The 27,215-nt window shown below is 49.9% G+C and overlaps 1 protein-coding gene and 1 long non-coding RNA gene across 10 annotated transcripts in view; one reads left to right on the top strand and one right to left on the bottom strand.

Annotated features, from left to right (window-relative positions):
- The window catches only part of MYLK (myosin light chain kinase), a 271,706-nt gene that overhangs the window by 79,178 nt on the left and 165,313 nt on the right, over positions 1 to 27,215 (bottom strand). For 6 of the 9 annotated variants that reach the window (XM_034957201.3, XM_034957195.3, XM_034957198.3 and 3 more), the window contains 6 exons: positions 18,133 to 18,270; positions 17,077 to 17,274; positions 16,134 to 16,383; positions 9,840 to 9,911; positions 8,425 to 9,410; positions 1,148 to 1,264 (listed from right to left, as the gene is read on the bottom strand). In XM_034957201.3, the coding sequence (XP_034813092.2) occupies positions 1,148 to 1,264; positions 8,425 to 9,410; positions 9,840 to 9,911; positions 16,134 to 16,383; positions 17,077 to 17,274; positions 18,133 to 18,270 (1,761 nt within the window). Of the gene's footprint in view, positions 1 to 695; positions 830 to 1,147; positions 1,265 to 8,424; positions 9,724 to 9,839; positions 9,912 to 16,133; positions 16,384 to 17,076; positions 17,275 to 18,132; positions 18,271 to 27,215 lie in introns of those variants that run through there. The other 3 variants (XM_055110355.2, XM_063602908.1, XM_063602907.1) reach the window with 3 other exon arrangements.
- Positions 9,831 to 27,093, top strand: LOC117979743 (uncharacterized). Its single transcript, XR_008624855.2, has 4 exons — positions 9,831 to 10,179; positions 12,268 to 12,408; positions 20,746 to 22,703; positions 23,213 to 27,093. It is a non-coding gene; the product is annotated as an uncharacterized LOC117979743 (long non-coding RNA).

Consider the following 27,215-nt stretch of genomic DNA (forward strand, 5'->3'; position numbering starts at 1 on the left):
GTGATCAGGAAACCAATTGTAAAGTCCAGAATGAGGACATGGGCTCTACATGGTGTGGAATGGCAGTGAGATGGGCTACGACTTCAGAACTCAACTGATCACACACAGGAGGGAGAAGAACAACCAAGCTGGGCTTCAAGATGCCTTATTTGGACACTAGTTTTTGATGTGTCTCTGATGGTTATTAACCAGACATTTCAAGGGCAAGAAACTATTTCCCCAAAACTACCTTTTGAGACATTTCCAGGTAAGTGCCAAATACAAAGAAATGATCCTGGGTTGTGAGTCCTGGGATGGGGTTCTGGCCCCAGCTTGGCCCTAAATGGGCCAGAGAGCCCCCCTCCAAAATGCATTTCCTTTCTGGATGCCCTCAGTTTCTTATCTGTAAAATGAGGGTGTTCACCTAAATCATCACGAGGTTCATCCTACTTCTCAGGTTCCAATTCTATACTCCCCAGGAAGGAGAGAAAAAAGAGTCATGAATGCACTTCCTGCATTTCCTTAGGACAAAGCCCAGTTCCTCGCAGCTTGGCACTGCCTCTTCCTAACACAGAAACTCCGCTAAGACCTGGCAGGCCTGCTCTCTCCCCGATGTGTCCTCCCACCTCCCTCTGCAGTATTATTATTACTACTACCATTTTGTTTTGGCAGAGGCTGCCCTGTCCTCTCTATCCAGAGACTCAGCCCCGACTCACCTCCTCTGGGAAGTCTCCCACATGGACCTCGCTCTGCTCCCTCCTCCTCACGGCTGACCCTGCTGGGTCGTCCTGCCAGCTCGGACACTTGTTTGTTGTGGCTTTTGTAAAATACTCTGTAGTCATTTTCCTGTGGGTGTGTCTTTTCTACTGCCCGGTGCCCCAGCTTCCCAGCTCAGAAGGTTCTGGGTGTGGGGATCAGGACTGGGAGGGGGACAGGACAGCCAGGGGAGGGGTGAAGCCATGTAGGTGATCAAGTAGAGCTGCCACTTTCCTTCCTGTCTCTTTTTCTTTTGGCAAAAGATATTCATTCATCCAAAATGAATGCCTTTGGGTAGGGAGGGCAGTGTTGGGAGCAGTTCTGTCTGACAGGCAAGGTATGGTAAGGAAGGGAGGGGCTGAGAAATGGGACCCCTGTGTATGGGTGGCGGCAATGGGTGGGCACGACCTACCATCCACGGTGACTTGGCAGGAGCACTCCGCCTGGCCAGCGTCATTCTTGGCTACACACTTGTATAAGCCTCTGTCCTCAGGCAGTGCCTTCTCGATGGAGACGGAGCAGAGTGAGCCTGGGGAGGAAGAATTGTTGAGTGAACCAGGTGTGGTCGTAGTACCTGCCCTGGCATCTGGAGCACAGCAGGTGAGTGTTACTCACACGGGCAGCCTCTGGGAGCCCAGAAGCCAGAGGCCTTGTGGGAACCAATCCCCCACTCCTCACCAAAGCCAGGGAACTTTCCGCTTATAACCCATGTCCAAAATAACTGATCCCTAAATACGTTCCTTCCTGATACCTCCTCCCCCACTCCAAAGAGTCCTCTTGTGGGGACATAATAGAAAGCTGCAAAAGAAGGGAGAGAAATAGCCTCTGCCTTTGGAGACCATCCAATACAACAGAAGGAGATGCACACAGGCCCAGCTCCCTGGACGTCACCAAGAGAGAAAAGGAGTCCGACACAGGGTTACAGACCTGTGTTAGGAACAGTGACAGGTGAGGAGGTCCCACTTTGTTTACAGCAGTGATGCTGTGACTGCATTCTGGAAAAGGGAGCTTTGAAGCTTTGAGCAAAGAAGTGGGTGGAGGAGGCTAGGAGCCCTTGTCCAGGAGGGGCACTGGCCTGTGGGAAGATCTGTTGGGAGGTGGTGACTACAGCCAGGGCCCCAGGAGCTGACTTTTTAGGAAAGGTGTCTGAGCTGGAGAACCACGGCCAATGAGGGGCACTGGGCCTGCAGAGGGGCCCTCTGGGGCTGCCTCCCTTCAGAGTTGGGTCTTCTGGTTGCCCCAGAGAGAAGTGGGGATGGCCTTCCTTCTCCATGGACTCTCCCCTGGGCCTGCCTTCACTCCCAGCACCATCTTCTGGCCTGGTTTGGGGAAGGAGGTGTCAGCTAGGCACACACAGGAATCTAGGGTCTCGTCCTGGCCCCTGCCAGCTCTCTCATCCCAGAACTGGTTACTTCTCCTCTGGGCCACCCCTTGGGGAGGTTCCCTCAGGGTGTGGAAAGAGGCCTGCTGGGCCAGGCAGAAGGGCAGCAGTTCCTTATTCTTGCTTTCAGATGCACAAACAAGTAAATAGCAGGGCATCCTGCTCAAAGCTGCCCCTGTTGTCAGGGCAGCAACCGTCACACAGGAGGACAGAGCCAGGGCCACATGCACTTTGCTGCCTGGAGCTCCCATCTCATGTCCCACAAGCCACTGGCATTGGGAGGGAAGAGCTGGGTGCATTCTGAGTGGACACCAACTACTGTCCCTGCCCCCCATTACACAAATGCACAGCCTTGACCAGCAAATACAAGGAGATTAGAAAGAGTAAGGATGATATCAGTTCTGCCCAGAAAACCTCACTAAGGCTGGAAGAGGAAGGAAGGGTGTAATATTCCCCTTTACTCCTTGCCACCAGGGTACTGTTTTAAACAGAGAAACCTTCATCCTATAAACCACCTGGGGCAAGAGGGCTGATCTGCACCCCGCTCCCCACTTCCTATACCCTTATACAGACCCCAAACCTCGGGAAGGCTTCACTCTGTTCTCTTCCCTTTGTAGTTAGGAGTCAGAATTTGTAGAAACTGTAACGGAGAGGATTTAGGCTGGAGTTTTAGGAAGTCTGTCATAAGAGTAAGAATTGTGAGGCACAGGAGTGGGGAATGAGGATAACCATGTCCTGGAGAGAGAACTTTCCATTCATCTGGGTGGGCGGGAGGATGCCAAGATGACCTCTAGCCCCAACTAGAGGGGCTCAGAGGCTTAGCAGAGACCAATCCCATCTGGAAATTTTCCCTCAAGTCAGGGTGGGGCTAAGGCTTTGGGAACAGATACCCCACCCCCAACGCACATCCTGTTCAAATCCTTGATTTTCTTTCAGTTTCAGTCCCTCAGCTGCCTTGAGTCTTAAGTCAAAATGATACAAGCTGCAAAGACAGTACACAGAGAGTAGAGGGGCATGTGGACCCAGCCCCTGCCTCCTCTCCCAGGGCAAGGCATGGGGCAGGCAGCTTTTCCAACCTGCCCAGAGCCTGGACCCCTGGCCATGTGCATGGGCTTGGGGAGGCCCCCCTAGCAGGCTTGCAGGCTTGGCTACCCCAGATGAAGAATCTGGTATTTCCTGTGGGACAGTTCATTCTTGACCTCCAGAAGAAAAGCTGTTTCCCAGAGGTTTTTTTTTGAGAAGCCTCAGCCTGGTGGGGAATTCTGAGAGGGAGATGAGGGGGATGGGAGAGGTCAGCATCACTGCAGAGCTCCGCCTGGGAGAGCCCCTCAGGGCTGTGGTGGAGTAAGCGCTCCTGGGTCTGAAGCTCCCCCAGCTCTCTCCTTTTCTGAGTTGGGGGCAGAGGGGAGGAAGGGGATGTGGATGGAGGGAGGGAGCTTCCTGGAGGCTCTGCTATAGGGCTGCCTCAGTCAGCCTACCCAGCCCACCTGGCAAGCCCAGACAGTAAGACTCATCTCCAGGTCACCCCTGCAGGCATGGTGTCCTCCTTGTTCCCCCTAATCCCCCAGGCCTAGGCGGACCTCTTCTGTGCTCCCAACTCTGAGCTCACCCATGTCAAAGCACGGCTCACAAGGCCATTGCTGACCTGCATGCCTGTCTCCCACACCAGCTCTCAGAGGGCAGTGACCCTGTCTAACACCACTGTTTTTCCTAAGCCTGGAATGCAGTCACGGTAAAACATATTTGTCATTCTGAGAAGGATGAAGGCATATTTCTGTAGCAGGTGATCTGGTAGGATCTATGTAAGAAAAGGTCACAAACAGTTAAATATAACTTACTATTGAAAAAGATAATATATAGTTTCTGAAAAAAGAAAATTCAGAGTTCTTCGAGTGGATTATGCACACAACAAAGGGCGTTAGAATAATGCCTTGCTCATAGTAGATGCTACATAAATCCATTTTTCGTAGGATGAACTTACATGGGTTTTTAAAAAGCCTTTGCAAAATTCTACCCTGAAGGCAATTAAAAATGAATTACCTATTCACAACAGCAACAAAAATGAATCCTCATTGTTAGAATCGGAAAAGTGTCTTGCCAGGAGGAGGAGCCTGGCCTGGAGACAGGAAGCAAAGCATAAAGATAAAGCTCTTCTCAGGCCACCACAGAGCTCCCCTCAGCTCACGGGACCATCGGCCTCCCACCCCTCAGCAGAGGCAGGTCCCAGAAGGGCTAGGAAAAGACTTGGGGGCAGAGGGCAGGCCCAGTTGGTGGTAACTCTGAATCCCATCAGCCCTGCAGCTCTAGGGGTACAGGAAGAGGAAGGACACCTCCACGTGTCTGTGTCCTGCCACAAATCAACTAGTGGTGAACTCCAGCCCATGGCTGTCAAACCTCTTCTGCTTTCCTCAGCACGAAAGGGGGTGAACTAAATGGGGTGATGTAATCCTGTTTGGGGGGGGGTCTGTGGGCTATGAGCCCTATCTAAGCTACAGACATCAGAGAAGTCCCCTGAAACCTATAAACAGCACGTCCACTAGCAGTTGGTGCACGCAGATACACAGGTTGATGGGGAGGGGACAGTGCAAGAGTCTCTCGTGGCCAAAGGTGGGTGACAACAGGAAGGCATCCTGGAGGAAGTGAATCTTGTTTGTAGCAGAGCTGACAGGGTGGGGATCAGTGCAGTGGAGCAAAAAGGGCTCCAAGTCAGGAAGCCGGGGGCAGGGCCAGTGCTGAGCTGAGTGTGAAGGATGTAGGACTGGAGGCCAGCGGAGCCATTCCCTCACCTTCCCCTAGAAGCCTCCTCCAACCACCGGCTTCCTTATTCCCACTGACACGACCACTGAGACCCCAGCCACTCAGGCACCCACACTTAGTGGTCTTCCATTCCTTCATCTTCTTTACCTACCCCCATCCCCATCCTGCCCTTCCAAGCCAGGCAACAGGTGCCATTACTTCTATCCTTGCTTCTCGAACTGGTCATTCCCTGACTGTGGTTGTGGCTACTACGCTAGTCTAGGCCTCACCATCTTCCTCCCGACCTCTTCAGTAGGCTCTGTTATTTGTCTTTTGGGCACAGAGTCCACCAAAACCCCTAAACTGAGCTTCATGTACAGTGCTCCTCATCCCAAAATCTTGCATGATTCCCTACTGCCTTTAGACTGGAATTCCTTGGCAGAATATAGGATGAAACTGGGGCCATGTCATCCTCTCCAGCCCAGAACAAGCTGTTAGCAGGATGCCTCTGCTGCTGCGGGGCCCCCGCCTGGAAGCCCGTCCCCTCTGGCCTGTCTTCGGGGCTTAGATCAAAGTCCAGCACTCAGCTCCCTCTCTTCCCACTTCCAGCAGCTCCTCCCGACACACTCATAGCACTTGTCAGCACTTGGCTGTAACAATTTTATCACTGTGAGTGTGTCTTCTCTTTCCACATCTATTGAGAAAAGACTCCCTCCACCTCTCAGAATGCCCTACTGCCTGAGGAGGGACCTGCTTAAATGGTGACTGATAGATGAAGCCTTAAGATAAGTTTTTTCCTTAACAAAACACTGGGCTCTTGAAGTCTTGGCGAGTGAAGGGACAGAAGGTGGGGCCGATTTTTTGAGACAACGCACTCTCCTGTATTGAAGCAAGACAGGCCCATTGCAAGGTCTGCTTCCACCACTGCAGGGAAAATACCAGAAACGTGGCAAGGCTGGGGGCACCATCAGTGTTTCAACCTTTGGACAACTCTTAACAAAATCGAGGAGTAAATAGTCATTAGTGTTTTCTGCTGATAGACAAATTCTCAGCTGCCACCAGTACCCTGATAAAATAATAGGAATTAACTAAGAGGTCATATAGCACGGTGGTCTAGGCACGGGAACTCAGCCACCTGAGTTCAAATCCCAGCTCTGTTACCCCCAGCACCTTGCATTTGGCAAGGTACTTAACTTCTCTGTTAGGTGGACAGTACAGTTATTGTCGGGAGGATTAAATGGGTGAAAAGTGTAAGAGGCCTAAGATAGTGTCTAACACATGGTGTTCAACATATGTCAGCTATTCTTTAAACACAATTTAAAAATATTTAGAAGATGTCTTACAGTTTGATTTGGGGCTCTCTCTGGAATCCCTTTCCACCTCTCCTGGTCTCTCTCTCCCCTCCGTGTGCAGCCTTCCTTGGATCATTTCTTCTGCTGCTGCTCTGGATCTGAACTGTTCCCTCTGGGACGGTTTCCATGGGAAGGGAGGCTGGAGTGGCTAGGATCTCTAGGCTCTTTACCACTAAGGGACCAGCAGGGAAAACATACTGCAGGCACTCAGGGCACGAGAAGACAGTGGCTAATGGCTCAGAAGAGTTTCTGAGACCAGGCCTGGGCTTAGTTGAGTGAATTGTTTGTAAGTGGCTGTTGATGGCTGTGGGTTTAAATCCCATGCAAGCCCGAGAATAGCTGCCCCCAACTGACTTAACCTCAGTTTCCCTGAGGCTGGAGCAGCCACAGACCTCCCAACGCCAAACCTGCTGAGACCCTGAAGCCCATGGGCAGCGCCAAGCCTGATGAGAACCTGAAATCCACTAGCAAAGAAGAACTCAAGAAAGATATTAAGAATGATGCAAACTGCAAGAGAGGCCATGCAGGGACCACAGATAATGAAAAGAGATCAGAGAGCCAGGGGACAGCCCCAACCTTGTCCTGAGGATGGTGGATGCCACCCTGCATCCTGCCTGGAGAGATCACCGTAGGGTGACCTGGGAAATGTTCCCAGTCAGGGTTTCCAATCAGTTTTACCAAGGACTTTCCAAGTGGGAGAGCCCCACAGGGGCGGCAGGACAGGTTGTGGCGTCTGCTCCTCTGAAGTCACCCCAGCCCAATAATCCCCCATGCCTCAGGGGAGGGGGGCTGAGCCAGCAGAGGTGGGGGATGGAGGAGACGACTTCTGGAGGACCCTGCCAATCTGAGGACATCCACATGGAAAAGTTACTGCGTCAACACATTAGCAGAAAATAACACGTTTCTCTCTGCCAGCCAGTGTCCCCTTCACTCTTTCAGCGCTGAGATTCAATATACTTAGCTGCTCCAGGTGTGCTGTCCCAGATGTAGAGGGAAGACAGACCCTTACTGGGGGCTGAGAGGGATTCTGTGATCTTCAAATGCTCCATTCTGCTTGTGAGGGGAAGGCAGGCACGATAGAAGGTGAGGGAGGGAGTGGGGAGGGTGCTGCCAGGGGCCAGGGAGGGGAGCAGCCCACAGGAAGAGCACTCTGACACCTCAGCTGACTCAGATTTGACAGGACCTGTCCACTCCGGCTTCTTCTGTGGCTGCCCTCTGCCCCTCAAGGGTGAAATGTCACTTCCTGGGAGCTTCTTTGTACCCTGCCCTGTCTGGAGCCACCAGCATCAGCTCAGGCAGGACTCTGTTCTGTGCTGGCAACCTATCCCTCCGCTGGCTGCCAGAATGGGGTGTGGAGGTCGGCCTGCCTCGGAGCTCCCACCCAGACTTGGGATTTACAAAAGCACTTCAAACCAAATTGAGGGTCCAGAGAAAATACTCCTGTGTCACCCCCATCTCTTCTCCAAGTATAAATTGGCTCCTCTGAAAACTCCAGACCCCAAAAGTCCACACAGATGGAAGGATTTGGGGCCCCCCTCCTCTCCCCACCATCCAAGAATGTGAAATACCAGCAAACAAAAGTCTCATCCAAATTAGGAAGCGAGTAGCTCTGTCTGCCCGTGAGTGTGTGCTGTAGGGGCTGTTTTGGGATTTTGGGTTTCCCGACAGATCCCTTCAAACCCACAGTGCTATCAAGACTGAAGTTATTGTTGACCCCAACTCAGAGCTCCATGCCATCTGGTCACTGCACACCGTTCCCCAAACCTAAGATGCTTCTCTAAACAGCTCTTTACTCAGAGCTTCTCCCTGGCTCCAGCCTCTGTGTCCCCCACCTCCAAGCCTGTAGACAGAGCCCTCTCCATGCCGGAGCTTGGAATTAACTCAGGCTCAGGTCTCCTCTGGGGAGCCACAGGTGGCGGTGCCATGAGAGGGCTCTGCCAGATGGGTGCCGAGATGTGGGCATGTGCCACAAGGACCAGGATCCCAGCCCTTAGCCCCAGCCTTGGTGCATGTACCCAAGGCCCCTGAGCCGGTACCTATCCTTGAGTTAGCAGGAAACAGGGACGTGGCCCTCCTACCCAGCAGGCCCTTCTACCTGCTAAACCAGGTTAGCAGCCTACCTATGGGCTGCTAACAGGGGTCAGCGAGACCAACGCTCCATGAGCTAGGAGTGGCCCTGGTACAGAGGCCCCTTCTTCCCCAACCCCCATGCTCATTTACCTTCCTGGGAGAGGATGATGAACTTGGTGGTCTTGAGGGTCTTTCCATTCAGCGTCCAGGTGATGGTGGCTGGGGGGTCAGAAGACACCTGGCACTGGAGCAGCAGCTTCTTGCCCTCTGCCACATGAACATCTTGCAGCTTCTGCTTGAAGGCTGGGGCTGTCCCCTGGCTCTCTGATCTCTTTTCATTATCTGTGGTCCCTGCATGGCCTCTCTTGCAGTTCACATCATTCTTAACGTCTTTCTTGAGTTCTTCTTTGCTAGCGGATTTCAGGTTCTCGTCAGGCTTGGCATTGCCCATGGGCTTCAGGGTCTCGGCAGGCTTGGCGTTGCCCATTGGCTTCAGGGTCTCAGCAGGCTTGGCGTTGCCCACGGGTTTCAAGGGCCCTGAAGGCTGTGCATTGCTCAGGGGCTTGGAACTTTCCACTGCCTTGGCATTCAGGGTCTCGGCACTGCTGCTGCCATTCTCTGCTGGTAATTTCTTCTTGCCACCCAGCACTGAGCGAAAATCCGGGGTGGCAGGTTTTGGCGGTGGCACCTTCTCAGGCACGGGGGTCTTGGAAGTCCCCTTCTTGGCCAGGACAGAGCGAAAATCGACCTGCTGGGGGCTGTGCACCTTCCTCTCTTCCTCGGACACAGTCTTTGGCTTCACTTGCCGCTGCAGGTTGGCACGGAAATCCATCTGCTCGGCTGGGATCTCCTTCAGGTCGTCTTCCGATAGGGTCTTTGTACTCACCTTCTTCCCCAGGAGGTCTCGGAAGTCCAGCTGCTCCACCTCCTGCTGGCGGATCGCCTCCTCAGTGTGCTGCCTCGTCTCCACGCACCTCTTCAGCACCCCTCGCACGTCCTCGCCGTCTTCCTCCTGTGGCCAACCCTGCCCTCTTGCTGGCCAGCCAGGCCTCAGGGACCCATAGCGGTCACTACCACCACCATCAGCACCAACTCCTCCACCACAGAGGTCCTCGCAGCTGGCAGGCTCCCTCCCCCTGCAACCAGTGAAGGGAAAAAGGAAAGTAGCAGGAGGAAAAGGGGCTGGGTAAGAAAGAAACGTCAGGGGAGAGCAAATCCCTGAGGGTGGGAGGGTAGAGGGGAGCGGGAGGGGATGGGGGAGGCCGGCCAGGCTGTGTTTATAGATGGGAACATTGGTGAGAGGCGCTCGCTTGCTTAGTTGGTTTATTACATCGGTAATGACTTCAGTAGCCTTATAAGGGTGTGTGCAAAAAAAAAAAAAAAATCACCCCCCTCCTTCCCCTGCTCTCCCTCCCTCATTCCCCTTCCAGGCTCTCCCTTCTGGCTTTGGCAGCCTCAGCTGCAGGACACAAACAATCTAGGGCTGCTGGGCTGGAGCTGCCGGGGCCAGGAGGAAGGTGGGGATGGGGGCATGGCCTGGAGGGGCAGCTCCTGGGGGCACTCACCGTGGAAGGGCTCTGGCAGAGCTGTTCTGTAGCATCAGTGACACCTGGCAACTGCATTCGCCAACCCGGTTCCTGAAGAATTCCAAAGATCAATAAAGATCAAGAGGCCCTCTGGGCAAAGGGCCTGTTCAGTGTGGACTTGATCACAGGCTGCTGGCCAGCGGGGAAGATGGAAGTCGCCGGCTTGACTGTGACATTCACCCCAGCCTTAGATTTAGGGCAGGACCCTCTCACTCTGTGGTCACCCTTTATTTTCTCAGCTCTTATTTAAAAAGAAGAAGAAAAAAAGAATGTCTGGACAACAGCTAAGGCAGGCATCCAGAAGTAGGAACACTTTTCTGTAAGTATATAATATAATCATTCAATCACTCACTCACTCAACCAATAAAAGGGGAAGGAGAAAGGCTAACCCTGCCGGGAACTGTGATGTAGCAGCTTGGTCTAGACAGATAGGCCCTGGTGGTGGGCCTGCCCAGTGACCTTGACTCTGACTCCATGATCCCTTAACACAGAAGTAGTTCCTTTCCCTCTCTTGCTCGGGAATGGAAGCACCCTTAACCCCCACTCATTGATAATGCTCTCAGATCAGAACTTTTTGTGTTAAAAACCCAACAAGTGTTTTCCTACATGAGTGGCCCTTTCTCTTCTTCCTTCAGGTGGGGAGGGCTCTGGATTCTTCGTGTCCATAAACCTGGTCAGTCTCCTGCTGGTGCACAGAGGCTCAGGCCCTCTGCTCAGGGGAGGGGCTGTACCCTGTCTGGCTACAGTGCAGTGGATTTGCAGCAGATTGTCCCTCCAACCCCATAAGGCTGCCACCTGCTGGCATTTCTGAGCTCTGACCAGACAAGAAGGTTCTGCTCAGGCTAGGGGAAGGGGTGGGGGCAGGTCTGTGAGCCAGAGGTGACTAGTGATGGTTATAACAACTGCATTTCATACAGCACCCTCCAGCTTTCATGACACCCACACGCAGTTCTTTCTTGATATCCGCAGCATGCCAGAGAGGTATAGGGTACTGCCATGCCCAATTTAAAGATAAGGAAAGGGGGCTCTGGGGTGGGACCCTCAGGGTCTCTGACAACAGTGGTCCCACTCATACCCCTGGATGTGGCCGTCTCACTAGCACTCAGACCCAAAAGCAGATGTGCCAAGCTCTGTGACAGATTCTTTACATGAGCCATCTCATTTAATCTTAGAACAGCTCTGTGAGATTAGAGTCACCACTGTTTTTATAAGGTAAGAAATATGAGGCTTATAAAGGTAAAGTAGTCCAGGCGCAGTGGTTCATGCCTGTAATCCCAGCACTTTGGGAGGCTGAAGTGGGAGGATTGCTTGAGCTCGCAAGTTTGACACCAGCTTGGGCAACATAGCAAGACCTTACCTCTATTAAAAAATAATAATACTAAAGGTCAAGGTTAAGTAATTTGCCTAAACACACAGAGCTTGCTAGTGGAGGGAGGGGTTGGGACCTGTGACCCTATGACCTTTGCACTCTACCCTACTGTGCTTATCAGTACAAATCTGGTCTGGGACATGTGTGTGTTCATGCACATATGTAGATATCAACCATACACATGATGCACACATATACTGGTCTAGCTGGCAGGCACCTGCACCTGGAGGTCTGTGTTTGGGAATATGTGCACATATGAGTTACATCCACCTGGACAGGCATCTGAGCATGCGTTCTTGTGTATTCTGCTGGCGTGTGTGGGTCTCCACCTCACTCTGCCTGGCCTCCCTCCCAGTGGACAGACACTGGTAGCCCACGGCCTGGCCCAGGATTCTCAGGGGCTCTGGGGCGCTGCTCACCCTTGGGTGCTGGCACCCATTTGAAGCAAGGAGAAGCCAATCGTTGCTATCCTCCAGCCCTCCTCCCGCCTGCTGGGCTCCTCTCCTTTGTCCTTCTCTCCAGTGCCCTCGTGCTGTCCCAGGCTGTGCTGGTGCAGGTGCCTTCCTGACTGCCTTAGCTCTTTCACTCCTCTCTCCTCCCTGGCCATGTATCCCATAGCCTGTCCCCTCCCAGCCACCCTCCTCAATGCTCAGACTGTCAGAGGGCACAGATTCAAGGTGCAGGGAGTCTCAAGTCTGGAGAATTTTGAGTTCAGGTTGTTCCTTTGCTCAACAAACAGCAATTAGAAACCTCATGGGTGCCAGGCCCTGGGAGAACGAAGAGGTCCTCAGCATGCCCCGAGTTCTCAACACTTAAAAAGGCTTATGGACTTTGGGTGAGCTTGTAGAATAACTGTGTGAGGTCACCCTGCTTCTGCCAGGCGGCTGGCCAGTGTCAGGCCACTCTTTTCCTACCTTTAAGCACAGCCTTGTGGTGCCTGGGTTGACGTGGAGCAGGAAGATGAGATGCCCAAGGGCTGTGTTTGCCTGGCAGCCCTTTCAGCATCTCCTCAGCAGAGTTTCCTCCTGTCACCAGTAGAACACAGCCCAGATGCAAACATCAGGAGCAGACACTGCCCAGATGGCGGCTTTACCCCAGCTGGACTCCTCTGAGGCTTTGGTGGTGGACAGCCCTGTGCCCCAAGCTGGAGTAAGCCGATTCTCCCCATGGGGGAAGCAGGTAAGGGCTTCTGTCACTTTCCATGACCTGTGCTCAAGGTGGGGAGCACAGACTCAGACAAGCCTCTCAAGGGCTCCTGTCCAATCCAGCCCTAGGCCTTACCCTGTGGCACCCAGCAGCCTAAGGGGTCAGAGGAAGGTGGAGGACTTGGGATACAAAGGCTGACGCATTAAGTGGATCACCTGGTGGCAGGGCAATAGCAGTAACTATTCCTACAGCCATACCCTTAAATCTCTGCTGGGCCTTTAAAGCAAACCATGGGTTCATTTGCAGCCTATAAAGTTCATAGTGGCCTCCTGCCTGGGACCCACATGTCAGATCACCTAAGCTGCTGGAACAGGGTCTTGGGGCCATCTTTGACATCTGCACATAACCAGTTACAAAATCAGGGCCGGGGCTGAAGATGAGGCCCCATCCCAGGAGCTGCCACAGAGCATATGGGGCTATCATCCTATCAACTGAACCTTTCACAAAGAGTCCTTTTGCCTTGGCTTACTAAGCTCTGAATAAGAGTTCCACTCTGGTTACAAAGCCTTGGATCCTGTCCCACCCTGAATCATCTACCTCTTGGATGGGTTCTATATGGAAAAATTACTTTAAAGAACTAATTTCGGACATTTGAAAATATGTCCACAAGGCCGGGCGCAGTGGCTCACACCTGTAATCCCAGCACTTTGGGAGGCTGAGGTGGGCGGATCATGAGGTCAGGAGATTGAGACCATCCTGGCTAACACAGTGAAACCCCGTCTCTACTAAAAATACAAAAAAAAAAAAAAAAAAAAAAAAAAAAAAAATTAGCCGGACGTGGTGGTAGGCACCTGTAGTCCCAGCTACTCAGGAGGCTGAGGCAGGAGAATGGCGCAAACCCGGGAGGTGGAGCTTGCAGTGAGCCAAGATCGTGCCACTGCACTCCAGCCTGGGCGACAGAGTGAGATTCTGTCAAAAAATAAAAAATAAATAAAAAAGAACTAATTTCTTGGCAAGTGTCAAGTGTTTCAAGTATTCCAGCTGGAATTTTTAGCTGACTTTTTGTCATTTCCCCTTTTGGTACAGTAGACAAGAGCTAGGAAGGGAAGAGAGGCAGAAACTACCCACCCATACCTGCCTCACAATCCTAGCACGGACAGGCAGGATCTGCCCACCCCTCTACCCCCTGCACACCAGACCCCCGGCTTCCTCTCAGCCATCCAGTCATTCCCCTCGAAAGGCACCCTGCTCTACGTCTAGGTTGCTGGAGGAGTGAGGTCTCTGGCAGGCCTGCCACGTACCCTCAGGAAACTCTCCACTGACTTGCTTCTTCTCAGGTGGGGAAAAAGCCAAGGCCAGGGCAGTGGCCTCCGAAAGGAATGAAGAGGCTGGACTTTGGGGAAGAAAAAGAGGCAAAGGCTGCAGGCTGGAGGCTCCAGTGTGGTTTCCCAGGTCCTTCCAGTTCCCTGTGCACTTGGGAGAAACTCCCCAAGCAGAGCCATAAGGAATGGAAGAGCATCTGATTTAAGTCAAAAGATGAGGGCTTGAACTTGGGCTCTGTTACTTGCCTTTGGATGGCCACAAGCAAGTCCACGACCCTGAGACCTCAGTGTCCCCCGTTATTAAATGACGATGAGGCTGGATAACTTCTGAAGCCCCTTCCTGCTGGGACAGTCTAAATTTTATGACTGTCCCCAGCTGGCCCCAGACAGTCTGCCTGCCGACCTCCTGGTGCACGCCTCCTCTCTGGCCTGGCAAACTTCCCACAGCCCTTTGCTTGGCTCTGCCCCCACCCCACCCTTTCTTGCTCGGCCTACTCAACAGCTAAGCCTTATCACATTTGCCAAGACTCAGTCTTCCTTTTCCATCAAAATCCCCAAACAAGCTCATCTCCTCTAGGATGTCTGGCTTGAGTAATGTAAGTATTATCTCAAAGTGCTACTCCTTCTATACTGACGAGATCATCAGCAGGTATTTTTACACATCATCAGTTTCCATTCTTTGTACTGACCTAGGGGGTAAGCGTGTACCTTCTCCCCATTTTGGAGGCAGAGTGGCCTTCCTGGTAATAACTAGTTCAAGCATAATGCAAAGGCAGTTGATGCATTCTGAGTGTACTGCTAATAATAGCAGGGTGACCAGCAGCTCACAAGCATCCCATCACTTGACCGCAACAGACATGTCATTGAGCTCAGCTGAGATTAGCCTTGCCTAAATCAGCAGAACTTTATAGGAGACCCAAAGACTCCTAAGAAATAATGAAACTGCTTTAAAAATAAATGAGCTATTTTAATAGTTATTAAGTATTGGGGTGGTTCGTTATGCAGCAAAAGATAACTGATTCAGGTATAAAGCACATGGTCACAAAGGACCTAAGGGGATGGGGTATATATTGGGTTTTGCAGTAGCCTTGGCATTTAGCTCTAGAGCTTATTTGTAGCTCAGAGCTGTGAACATGATGGGCTCAGCATGGGGAGATGATAAAGTACAGGCGAGAAAGCCCCTTGCAAAGTGGTCAGGCACCCGGGCCAGGACAGGTCTAACCATCCTCAGGATGTGGCACGACCTCCTATTTGCAGGTTAGGTGCAAACAAATGCTCTTCTTCGATGCTTACGCCAACCCCAGGACCCACAGAAGGCATTCTGTCTCCATCAATCCAGGGCTGGCATAGGATTTTAAGAGACAGGGCATTTTCAAGGTAAAAGAGCATTTCTGAATCACATTCATCTAATAAATAGCTACCCAATGTCGACTATGGGCTCTCCACTGTTTCGGGCCTGGAAATGTAGCAGTGTGCCTCATGGAAATGTAGCAGTGTGCCTCATGGAGCTGACCTTCCCATGTAACCTAGCAAGCCCTTGAAAAGGAGAGAAAAAAGTAATGGGGAAATGTAACCTCCCTGTGGTAGTTTTAAAATGTCTGCAAATTCTTCTCTCCAAGAGGTGGAACTGAATTTACCTCCCCTTGAGTATGGGCTGTACTTAGTGACTCACTTCTAACAAAGTCGGAAGTGATGGCGTGTGGCTTCCAAGGGTAGGTCTTAAAAGACAAGCTCTGACCTGGGCTCTCTCTTCGATCACTAGCTCTGGGGAAGCCAGCTGCCATGCTAAAAAAGACACTCAAGCAGCCCCACGGAGAGGTCCACAAGGCAAGGAGCTGAGTCCTCCCACCAACAGCCAGTGAGGAGCCGAGGCCTCCCACCTACAACCAGTGAGGAGCTGAGGCCTCCTGCCACAGTCACGGGAGTGAGCCTTGGAAGCAGATCCTCCAGTGTCAGTCAGGCCTTCAGAAACTGCAGCCCCTGCTGACATCTTGACTGAAACTTCAAAATCATCCAGCTAAGCTGCTTCCAAATTCCCAGCTGGGAGATGATAAATGTTTCAAGCTGCTAAGTTTCAGGGTAATTTGTTACACAGCAACAGATAACAAATGCATTCCCCCTATCCCCCTGCTTTTCCAACTTTGATCCATTCCTCCTTCCTTCATACTCACCATACACCACATAATGGGGGAACAAGGATGTAACAAGACAGGATTCTGGGGAACTGAGCTCAAAAGGGAAAGTTCTAATGAACATTTGCTATACTGAAGTGGAAGAAGCAAAAGCTTGTGAGCAGCACTGAGCCCGCACTTGCTTTACCTGGAAGTCCAAGCCCCACATCAGTTTGTGCTTCTTCTGGCTGCCCAGACCCAGGTTAGGGGAGCTAGGAATTTGGAGGGAAGGGTTAAGGGAGGCTGGCTGGACATGCAGACTCACTTGAGCAGGATCTCATACTGGCCGGCATGCCAGGGCTGCACCTTCTTTAGAACCAGGGTGAACACGTCCTCATTCTGAAGCACCTCGAAGTGGCCAGTGTCTTTGCAGAGGGCTTTGCCATCTCTGAGCCAGTGCACGGTAGGAAAGGGGTCACCAGCTATGGCGCAGGAGATGAGGACACTCTGGCCCAGGGAGGCTGTCACTGAGCGAGGCTTACTGATGAACCACGGCTGGGTGCCATCGTGAGGCTCTGGAAATTGGCAAAGGGCAGAGCTAAACAGGGATGTCCCTCAGCAGGCAGTGTCCACTCAATTCTCCATGGAGGTGAAGGATGGGAAGATAGCATGTCACCCAAGTAACAGATTGTCCAGAAATCACTGTGATTGGATACACAAATGCAGCACACCCTTCTCATTGCACATCCATCTCGGATACATTCTCAGAGGATAATATTAACATGACTGTATATCCAATGTAAGGGGAGGTAGCCCAGAAGGCACGGGGCACCGAGCCAGGTGCTAATGATCTGTATCCAATGCGTGTGATTAAGAGTTGTCACTCACTTTATGTGTGCTTAACTTGCCTCTCCTCTTAAATATGTTATCTAATGGCAAGGACCCTGTTAAGCCCATAACTCACTCAAAATCTATTGCTGCCAAATTGTTAAGTGTATTACAGATTTCCCTCTTAGTACTCTATGCACCTTGGCACCAGTAACCCAGAGAGGGCAGGGACTTCAGAAAGCTGGGAAAGGCAGCCCCACTCAGTCAGAGCTTGTGATGTTGGACAGGGAGCTGGCCTCTGGGGCTGGGGTGGGACTGAGGGACGAGAGGGCCCTCAGTGGGAACAAAGTAGCCTCATGTGGTTTCCTTGCCTCCAAATCACTTTTGGAGAGGCTGCAGCAGCATCTCCTTCCCACTCGCTCTGAGTGGGTCAGCCTCACCTTGTACCGTGAGCACGGCCTGGGTGCGGACCTCTCCAGCGCTGTTCCAGGCCTCGCAGATGTATGTGCCCGTGTCCTCCGGGAACACTTCCTGGATACAAAGGCTGTGCTGAGTTCCTCTCTGTTCAAAGTGGAAGTCCTCTGACTCTTGGATCTCATTCCCATTGTGCAGCCAGATGACTTCAGGGGGTGGATTCCCTGAACCAGGAGAAGGGGAAGGGGGATTGGTTAGGGAGGTCCTCCCCGGCCATGCAGCAACTCTGCACTGAATGCAGTGATATTGGATGAAACACTCCAACAACTCTCTATGCTTTCACTTCCCCATCAGTAAAATAGGAATTCAAATAGGATCTACCTCATGGGTTTGTTGGGAGGACCTTAAAATTTGAATAGTGCAACTGAGAACATCTTCTGAGATTTGGGAAGTTCTCACATAATTTTTTTTTTTTTTTTTTTTTGAGACAGAGTCTTTGCTCTGTCGCCCAGGCTGGAGTGCAGTGGTGCGATCTCGGCTCACTGCAAGCTCCACCTCCCAGGTTCACGCCATTCTCCTGCCTCAGCCTCCCAAGTAGCTGGGACTACAGGCGCCGGCCACCACACCCAGCTAATTTTTTGTATTTTTTAGTAGAGACGGGGTTTCACCGTGTTAGCCAGGATGGTCTCGGTCTCCTGACCTTGTGATCTGCTGCCTCGGCCTCACAAAGTGTTGGGATTACAGGCGTGAGCCACCGTGCCCGGCCCATAATCTGGTTTTGTACCAGTCTTCAAAACCTTCCAGCTACACTGGCCACACTATATTTTCAAATTAATCTTTCACTGCTCTAGCTCTATGGCCATCTTCTTCCTCTGGACCATTTAATCATGAATCCAGAAAATCCTACCCAGAGAAGGCAGAAAAGAGAGGACAAGAGTCTCCATTTCTTTGGGTCCATCACCTGATGGTCCCATCTGATTTTCTGGTGGATCAAGGATCTGAGCGGGTCCTCGGAGAGCAATACCCATTGCAACCAAGACCATTTTCATGTTAATCCCCAAGAGAGAGCTTCAGAGACAGACCTGACACTTGGACAGTCATAGTGACCTGGCTTCCATCCATGACTTTGAGATCAGAGAGGCCCTGCAGGAAGATGGGTGCAGTGGGCTTGCTGGGAGCCACAGGCAGAAGGTACTCGCTTTTCCTGCTACTCTTCTTTTCTGTGTGGTAGAAAACAGAATGTGGGGTGAACATTCATGCATTCATTCAACAAACACAGACTAAATGACCACTTGGTACATGACTGTGTTGATGCTCAGTTCCCACCAGAAACTGGCAGCTAACAGATAAAGAGTGTTTGGAGTTTCTAGAGATCATTAGGAACAAGATGCCTCCCATTTCTCTGCTTGGCAATGACGATGTTCTTGCCTGATAGCCAGGAATGAACAATGAGTTCTTATAAGTTTGTGAGTTTTAAAAAATATTTTATTTATTTTTCAGATAAATGATACACTCACATGGCACAAAATTCAAAAGGTACCAAACAGTATGGCAAGTCTCCCTCCCACCCCATCCCCCAGCCACCAGTGATCTCTCCTCAGAGGCAACGAGTTTTCAGTTTCTTGTTCATCTTGCCAGAAATGATCTACGTGTGTAACATATAAAAGCAAACAGGCATTTATTTTCTTCTTAAAAAAGTAAATGAAAGCACGTTACACAAAATGCTTGGCATCTCTTTAACAATACATCTTGGTGTCTCTTATAAGACAGAACTGAAGAGCTTCTTTGTCATTTTCGATAATTATATGGTGCTCCATTCCCATCCTAGGAGGTTTTAAGCACCTCACAAAAGCCAAAGACACTACACTCATTAGAATGGCTAAAAATAAAAAGACATCACATCCCAGGAATTGGTCTTGACAAGGATGTGGAAAAACTTGCAACTCTCATACATGGCAGGTGGTACAGAACCTTCTGAAAACATTTTGGCAGTTTCTTAAAAAGTTAAACATATACTTCCCTTAGGATCTAGTCATGCTACTCCTGGGTATGTCCCTGAGAGAAACGCAAGCACATATCCATACAAAGTCTTGTACACAAACATTCAGAGCAGCTTCATTCACAATAGCTGCAAACTAGAAATGACCCAAATGTCCATTAACAGGTGAGTAAAACAAATTGTGATATATCCACACAATGGAATATTACTCAGCAACACAAAAGAATGAACTACTGAGGGTACCGCAACAGGGATGAATCTCACAATAATTATGTTGAATGAAAGACACCAAGCTGTAGTCCCAGCTACTTGGCAGGCTGAGGTGGGAGGATCACTTGAGCCTGGGAGGTTGAGGCTGCAGTAAGCCATGATCACACCACTGCACTCCAGCCTGGGAGACAGAGCAAGATTCTGTCTCAAAAAAAAAAAAAAAAAAAAAAAGGAAGATGCCAAAGAGAGAGTGCATGTTGGATGACTCCATTTATATAAAATTCTAGAAAATGCAAAGTCCAGTGACAGAAAGCAGGTCAGTAGTGGTGTGGGGCAGGGGACAGGGGGTTGGATTATAAAGGGGCATGAGGAAACATTTGGGGACAATGAGAATTTCACTTTTAAAAATCATGGCAAAGGTTTCATGTGTGTGCATATGTCAAAACTTATCAAACTGAACACCTTAAGTCTCCATAGTTTATTGTACATCAATAATACCTCAATAAAAACTGGGAGAAAAAATCAATTTCTCTGAGACAGGGAGTGTGTCGGCAAGTCAAGGAGGAGGGTGAGAGGCCTGGCGCCTCACTCACATTCAGTTTCTTGTGGAGGTGGGTGAACAGCCTTTCCTCATGCTTGGAATCCCTGCCTCACAGGAGCTGAAGGGGAGGGGACTGCAGAGTGGCTGGCCCTGCCATCCACGTCTCACAGGGAACAATCCTGGTGCAGGACAAGCCATGGCTGCCCAGCCTCTGGTCTCTCCCTTGGTTCTGTGAGCCAGGCAGCTTGACTTTCAGTAATGCCATTTTAGCAATTTTTGTTTTTGTTTTTGGCAGGTGCAACTGTTGAGAAAGGGAGGGTTAGGATATCTCTAACTTAAACCCTAAGTTTCTGGGGAAAGGGCCACAGGCATTTTGGGTTCTTATCAACACAGGACCACAAATACTAGACCTTCTTCAGGAAGTGGAGCCATGGGGAGGTTTCCAGGGTATGTAATGTATCTGGGCAGGTGTCACCTCCAAAGTTGCCACCGAATTTTTATCCACTGCCACTGAAAATGAAAGCAGGCCTACTGTAGAACTCTCCTAGCCCAGCCTCTGGGAACCTGGATGGGGAGAGGCTGGGAAGGTCCAGGAGGCTGGAGGAAAACTTCCCCCAAAGCAGGTGCAGTTGAAGGGCATGGAGCCTGAGTGTGAGAGCAGGTAACCCCCTACGGTCCCCTTGGAAGATGGGGCTCTCAGGCCCCTGCTGCTCTCTGGTGCTGCTGACTCAGCACCGCAGCCTTTGATGGAGGGCCACCAGGGGCCTTGGCAGAAGCTCTGGGAGTGGGCTTGGGGGCACAGGATTGGAAATGCATTGATCTATCTCGTTTCTCTCACTAGGCTGCAGCAGTCAGGAGAGCTGGCTGCCTCGGGAGAGTTGAGGAATTTCCTGTCTTGCACAGACTGAGAAGGCTCAAGGACAAAATGTTTTTGTCTTTCCATAGCACTCCCTGTTCCTGCCTCTCTGCAATCTCAGCGAGTCCCCAGCCTTACAGAGCTTCATGCAGATGGGCTCAAATTCCTAGATGCTACGGGAACATCACCAACTCCAGCGCACTCCCCTTTAAGCCTGTGGCAGTCTCCTCTTCAACCCCACCTTCTCTGGGTTCTTCCCACAGCCCCTGTTTCCTGGGGGTTTGGCAAAGCCAAGTCACCCTGTGGGTCTCAGCCATTGGGGACTAAAAGCCTATCTGCCTCTCCCTCCCCTGGGAGCTCAGAAGTATGCATGAAAGGGTGGCCTGGGAGCTGCCTCCCACCTGGCAGCTCACTGGTTCCACCTGCAGCTGTGGAGGGGATCCTGGCCTCAGGCAAGTCTGCCTCCGTCTGAAGCCCCACTTCCTCATCGGTCTCTAGGGGGAGTCGTGGTATCATCACAGGACTTTGGGTAGTTTTAAAGAGATAATAGGTAAAAATACTTTGTACAACCATTCATTATCAATGAGAACATTTGTATGAGCCTAGCATGAGAACTGACTCACATCTATCCACTTGGGCTCAATTACTCAATGGGTTTATCAGCAGTCAAAGAACCAATGGAGTCTGGGCTTCACCCAAGGATTATGGACTCATTTTTATGGGACCTGAGGCAAATACTATTAGGAATACAAATGCGTTGCTTAAAAATATCATGGGATATATCTCAAAGTAAATTGAGGACAAGCTTTCATTGCACCCCCTCCAGGAGATGAGTGAGTGAACTTGGGGGAAACCGGCCGATCGGCAGACATTTAGTTCGGTGTCACTCATTGCCCCCGGTCCTGTGTTTTGTTCCCCAAAGCCCTACAGCAAGAAAGAAGGGAAGATGGAAATGATTGGGAGTGAATGTTCAGAACGAGCCTGTTCTCAGACCGGCAAGGTGGGACCCAGTCCCAACTCACCATTCCACTGTACTGGTGTAGAGACCAGGAGAGACTTAACTAACGGGAAGTGACTTGGCTAACATCATGGGGCCAGTGTGGGCAGACTCAGAGCTCATGCCCAGGCCTTCTGATGACAAGGCCGGGATGTTACGTAGGCGTCCCTTCAAAGGGAACCAGTCTCCTCCAACGGTGCCCATGGTGACCGCTCCAGGACAAACACACTGTCAGCTGACCCACATCCTAGATCCTTGACAACTGAGAAAAACTAAAGCAGAACAGAGACAAGCCAGGTGAAAAGAGCAACACAATGTGTGTGTGTGTGTGTGTGTGTGTGTGTGTGTGTGTGTGTGTGTATTGCAATTCATTCCAAAGCCAAACAAATTATTCTGGCTCATCTCTGGCCTCTAGCCTCTATCAGTTTCTGCTCACTCTTCTGTGGACTTAAGTAAAATACGAAAGGACAGATGGAAACTGGCATTCTTAACTCGTGGCCCTGGCTGTGTGATCTGAAGCAACCTTCCCAAAGCAAGCCTCGGTGTTCTCTCCTCCAAACTTATGGCAACATAATACTGAGAAGTATGATGTCTGCATCATCAGTCTAATGCATGGTAATATTGCAGGGTTTTAGATGATTAGAAAATAACATATAAAACAGCTAGAACAATACATGGCACACAAGAAGTATAAAAATCAATGTTTTCTGACTTTCCCAACCCAACTAACTCCTTTGGTTGTGGAAATTCAACCTGATAATAACTCCAATGAGAAAAACCCCCCAAACCAGAACTTTCATGTAACGATGATTCCTTATAAAGCCCAGCGCTCCAGGATTCCAAAAGATGTTCATAGCTCATTCAGTGTTACCCTCAACATCTCGGAAGTATTGGGCAGATTGTGTCTGTTTTACAGTGGAGGGAGCTGAGACTCAGAGAAAGAAGCTCGCCTGTCCTAAGGTCCTGGGGCTGCGATGCCCCATGAGGAGGGAGATGCTGCTGGCGGGGTCCTGGTCTGGGTGCTTTCCCTTGACTGTCCTGGGAGCAGAGGTAGGTCTCAATTCTGTGAGGAGCTTTCTGTCATCATTCATATTCATGTCCAGAGCTACCCATTACCCTGGGAGTCACTCCTCTCTGCTTGTCCTTGGCCTCCTTCTAGCATCATCCTGGCTTAAGGACCAGGGTCTGAGGCAAGAGGCCCCCAGTGACAAGGTTGTCTCAGAGAGCCCAAGACTTCTTCGTCTTGGGAGGACACCCACTGGCCATGGCACACAAATAGCAAGGGATGCTTTGCTGGGACCCAGTGACAGACTTGCCCAGCTCAAATGGGGCCAAACTAAATATACCCCGTGTTTCCCCACAGCTGTGCTTCCTGCTGCTCTGCTGAGACTGAGCCCAGAGAGGGCCTTCTTTCTGGAGTGCAGAAAGGGCTGAGTCTCCTTGCTTTCCTTGCCTAGGATTAAGGATCTAAAGTGCATTTATCTGTTGCTCTGTTACTTGGTATTAGCCAATTCACTCCTGGACTCAGTCATTAAACTGCCACTGTCCCATTTTGACAGAATGGAAAAGGATTGATCGGGCCATCGTCCAATGGGAAAGACAAGCACAATGACTAAGAATAAGCCCAAGCAGATTGCTGACAAGTAAAAATGATGCCATGTAGACGAAGCTGTTAATAGGACTTAAGAAAGAACAAGAATGGAGAAAGGGAAGAACAGAGAGAAGAGAAAGAAAAAGAGGCAATGTGAGGAAGAGAGGGGGGAAAAGGGAAGCAAAGGAAGGGGGAGAGAATGAGAGACAGACAGATATACGCACTCTCCCCTTTATGATTCTACTGACCCACGGAGTTTTTCCGTCCTTGCCATTTTGGCTGTTTTTGACTCATTAGAAGTTGTTTTTGAAGCCAGTTCCTAGTCATGAAACTAAACATGAAATGATCGCTCTGGTGAAGCAAAAGCATCAAACAAATGACCTATCAGGATCCAAGAGCAGCCACGCAGAAAGCCCATGGGCTGAAGCAGGTGGTGGCCTGGTGCTGCTGCTGATCAACTGGACTACTGTGGGCAGCTGACATCACCTCCTGAGCATCACTTTCTTCATCTGTAAAGTGAATTCGGAAGTGTCAAGTGGAGTTGTTGTGAGAATTAAATAAAACAAGCCAGCTTTTTTAGCCAATTAGACTTTCCTATCAAACAATTCCTTCTTAAAAACAAATTGATAGTGGTTTTACTTTAAAAACCTAATATAAATTGATACCCAACATGGCGTTTTGGAAAGCTTTTATTTAGAGGAAGAGTTAGGAGCAGTTTGCTACCTCTTGCACTAATTCTTCTTATAAAATAACCAGTAAAGCCTCTTCTTCAAACCCAGCACCAGGAGCGAGGCCTTTACCTCCTCTAGGACCTGACACTGGGAACCCACTGTTGCCTTTGTCCTGGTGGCTGGCCAGGATCTGCCATTTCCTTCTGCACTACAATAATTCTCCTGTCTTCCCTTCACAGCCCTTCCTTTTCTTTCCGTGGTTTTAGTAGGAAAAACAACTAAATTCTGAATTTCTCCTTATAAGTGTGTTTTTCTACCTGCCAACATTTGCTGGTCAACTTGCTACTTTCTGAAGCCCCAAGGTCCTGGATCCAAATTTGCATTCAACGCATGTTTGCCTTAATCTTGGATCTACCAAATATTTTCCTTAGGCTTTGAACATGAGCTGTATTCCTTAGTTATTACAATGCAAAATGCCATTCCAACAGCAATTCTGATTCACTCCAAACCCCGTTATACTACGGAAATTCAACAGATCACCAATTGAGGGGGCACCATGGAAGCACAGTGCCCCCATCTTTCTTTATTTGGAGTTCAAAATCCAGCATGGTCCAGGGATCACCACCAGCCTCCTCCTTTCCCTAAATTCCAGGATTGTTAACTCTGGAGGATTCATCAAAGGAGAGTTACATTCTCCCTGCTGACACGCCACACAGCCCCTTCCCATTTCCAGGGGGTTTGTGCAAGCTGTAAATCCCTGGGGCATCTGAATTCCCCTTAAACAAAAGTCTGTCTCCTAACCAAACAGAATCTTCTTGAACCAAACAGAACCTTCTTGAAGTCAGCAAAATGGCTACTTTGTGGCATTAAAAGGATTTTTCCTCCTATAGCCTTGTTTTCTTTTGGCCTCCCTTCCTCCCAGAACTTAAGAAGCAAATGGGAAGAGAAGTGTGCGAGGAAAAGAATGAAAGGAACAATGACGTATAATATCCCAAAAAAGATCTCTGACCAGTAATGATAGGGTTGCTAGCTGGGAAGCAAGGATCACTGAAACCACAGCCTTTTCACTGTCTTAGAAGCTATAATCACACTCTAAACATAAAGGTATGGCATCCAAACCACCCACTGTTCCCTCCCAGTGAGGGCCTGGAAGCCACACTCTCAGTTACACTGTCATCATATGGGTCACATTTTGCCACTAGGAGCTCAATGCTGCGATTCTGGATAGCATTCTTGATCTGGGTCTCCATGTAATTACGACTGACTATGGGCTGTAGAGGTGGAGAGTTATAAAGCTCTATAATGGCCCTATTAGTAAAATGAGGCTCAAATTCTATGGTATGGGCACAAACGTACACGTATATGCTCAGAAGTCTTTCTGTAACACAAAGAACCCATGTGGTACACAAACCCAATTCTGTACTCAACCTACATAAAATGAAAATACTGGCTATAAATTTTAACATGTAATTAATTGCTTGCCTTCTTAGAGTTTAAAGGCCTGTGGACAGATGTTTTGAATAAACTAAGCTTCTTAATATATATAAAAAAGGCAAGTTAAAACTGGTATTTATTCTTCTTCAATATATTTTTCTGTAGCCAATGTAAGTATTTAAGAAGTTGTCAGTGTTTTTAAGCTTGAGGAGGTCAGGATCCATACGTTATGTTAACTGCACAGATTGTATAGTGTCCAAAGTACCTGTGCATAACCAGGGAAGACAAAGGAGGTGGCTCCAGGCTGCCCCGCAGAGTGCCTGGTATTAATCTGAAAACAAACTGTGCCTCTACTCATTGCCAAGCAAACGCTGACTTCACTGGTGCCTGTTGTCTTCATTAGAAGCTCTGCATCAAAACAAATACTCTAATAAATATGCTTGTTATATTTTATTATCTATTCTAGAGATAATCTTTTCATCTTTTTAACTTACCCACATTTTATGTCCTTAGATGCCTTAAACAGGCCCACTAGGCCTTCAGTTAAATAAACAAACCATTAGGCTGAGAAACTATGTCAAAATGGGCACAACTGGCAGGCTATTAATAAATCTAGGCACTTAAGAATTTTAGCCTTGATGGAGATACTCCAGGGGGAAAAAAATTTAAAATATTCTAGCCCAAGGAAGCCCCCAGCAATGACTCAGTCCAAACGCTGTGAAATATATACTGTATTTCAGATATTCCTGGGATCTGCAGGAATTTGAATTAATCATCCTGGATCAGGACTCATCCTGGGTCAGGAGGAAAGACATTCATTGCTTGGTTAACTATTGGGGAATTTTTTTTCCCTAGCCTGTGTTGGGGAAAGAAGGAATATTTGTTGAAGGACTCTTTTTTTTTTTTTTTTTTTTTTTAGACAGGGTCTTGCTCTGTCATCCAGGCTGGAGTCCAGTGGTGTGATCAGGGCTCACTGCAACAGCAGTCTCGACCTCGCAGGCTCAAGCAATCCTCCTGCCTCAGCCTCCTGAGTAGCTGGGACTAGAGGCATGGGCCACCACTCCCGGCTAATTTTTGTGTTTTTTGTGGAGACGGTGTGTCGCTGTGTTGCCCAAGGTGGTCTCGAACTCCTTGGCTCAAGAGATCCACCTGCCTTGGCCTCCCAAAGTGCTGGGATTACAGGCATGAGACACTGTGCCTAGCCCTGTTGAGGGACTCTTGAAGGTAATTTGCAGATTTCCTGCACACCCTAATGGGCACTGAGCCCCCAGAAAAGCGAGGAATTCTAGGGAATGCCTCCCTGCACTGCAGGGGAGGTTCGGCAACCTCTGTGCTCTCATCCATTCAGGGAATGCATGCTCCCATGGCAGGCCTGGCTCTACACACAGTATGACGTGATCCCTCCCTGCAGGGAGCTTACAGTGTGGAGAGGAAGATAATTAAGCAAGTAGAGTAAAATGAAAGTGAATTTTCACGGAGTAAATTGTTTTCTCCTCTCCTCCAGAGGCCTGGAATGGTGAGCCCCCGCATTCTGAACTCACTTTCTATCACACTGCCCCGTCTACTTTGCTGCAGCCACAGAGGCTGCTGTCTTGCTGCTCCTCGAATGGGTCAACCTTGCTCCTGACTCAGGGCCTTGCACTTGCTGTGCTGCCCGCCTAGAGCTCTCTTTCCCCAGGCCATGGACACCTCTGAGGCTTCCTCACAGCACTAAAGATACACCCTCTCACCCTCCTCGATTCACACATCCCACTCACTGGCTTTTTCTCTTTATAATTATTCCTTTGTGACCTGCTCATGTTCTTAACAGCACGTGCCAGCATTTGAAATGAGGCCAGGTGCTGACTGCTGCTGGCATCCTCATCA

This window comes from Pan paniscus, chromosome 2 (genome assembly GCF_029289425.2).
Source record: "Pan paniscus chromosome 2, NHGRI_mPanPan1-v2.0_pri, whole genome shotgun sequence".
In the NCBI taxonomy this organism is placed as follows: domain Eukaryota; kingdom Metazoa; phylum Chordata; class Mammalia; order Primates; family Hominidae; genus Pan; species Pan paniscus.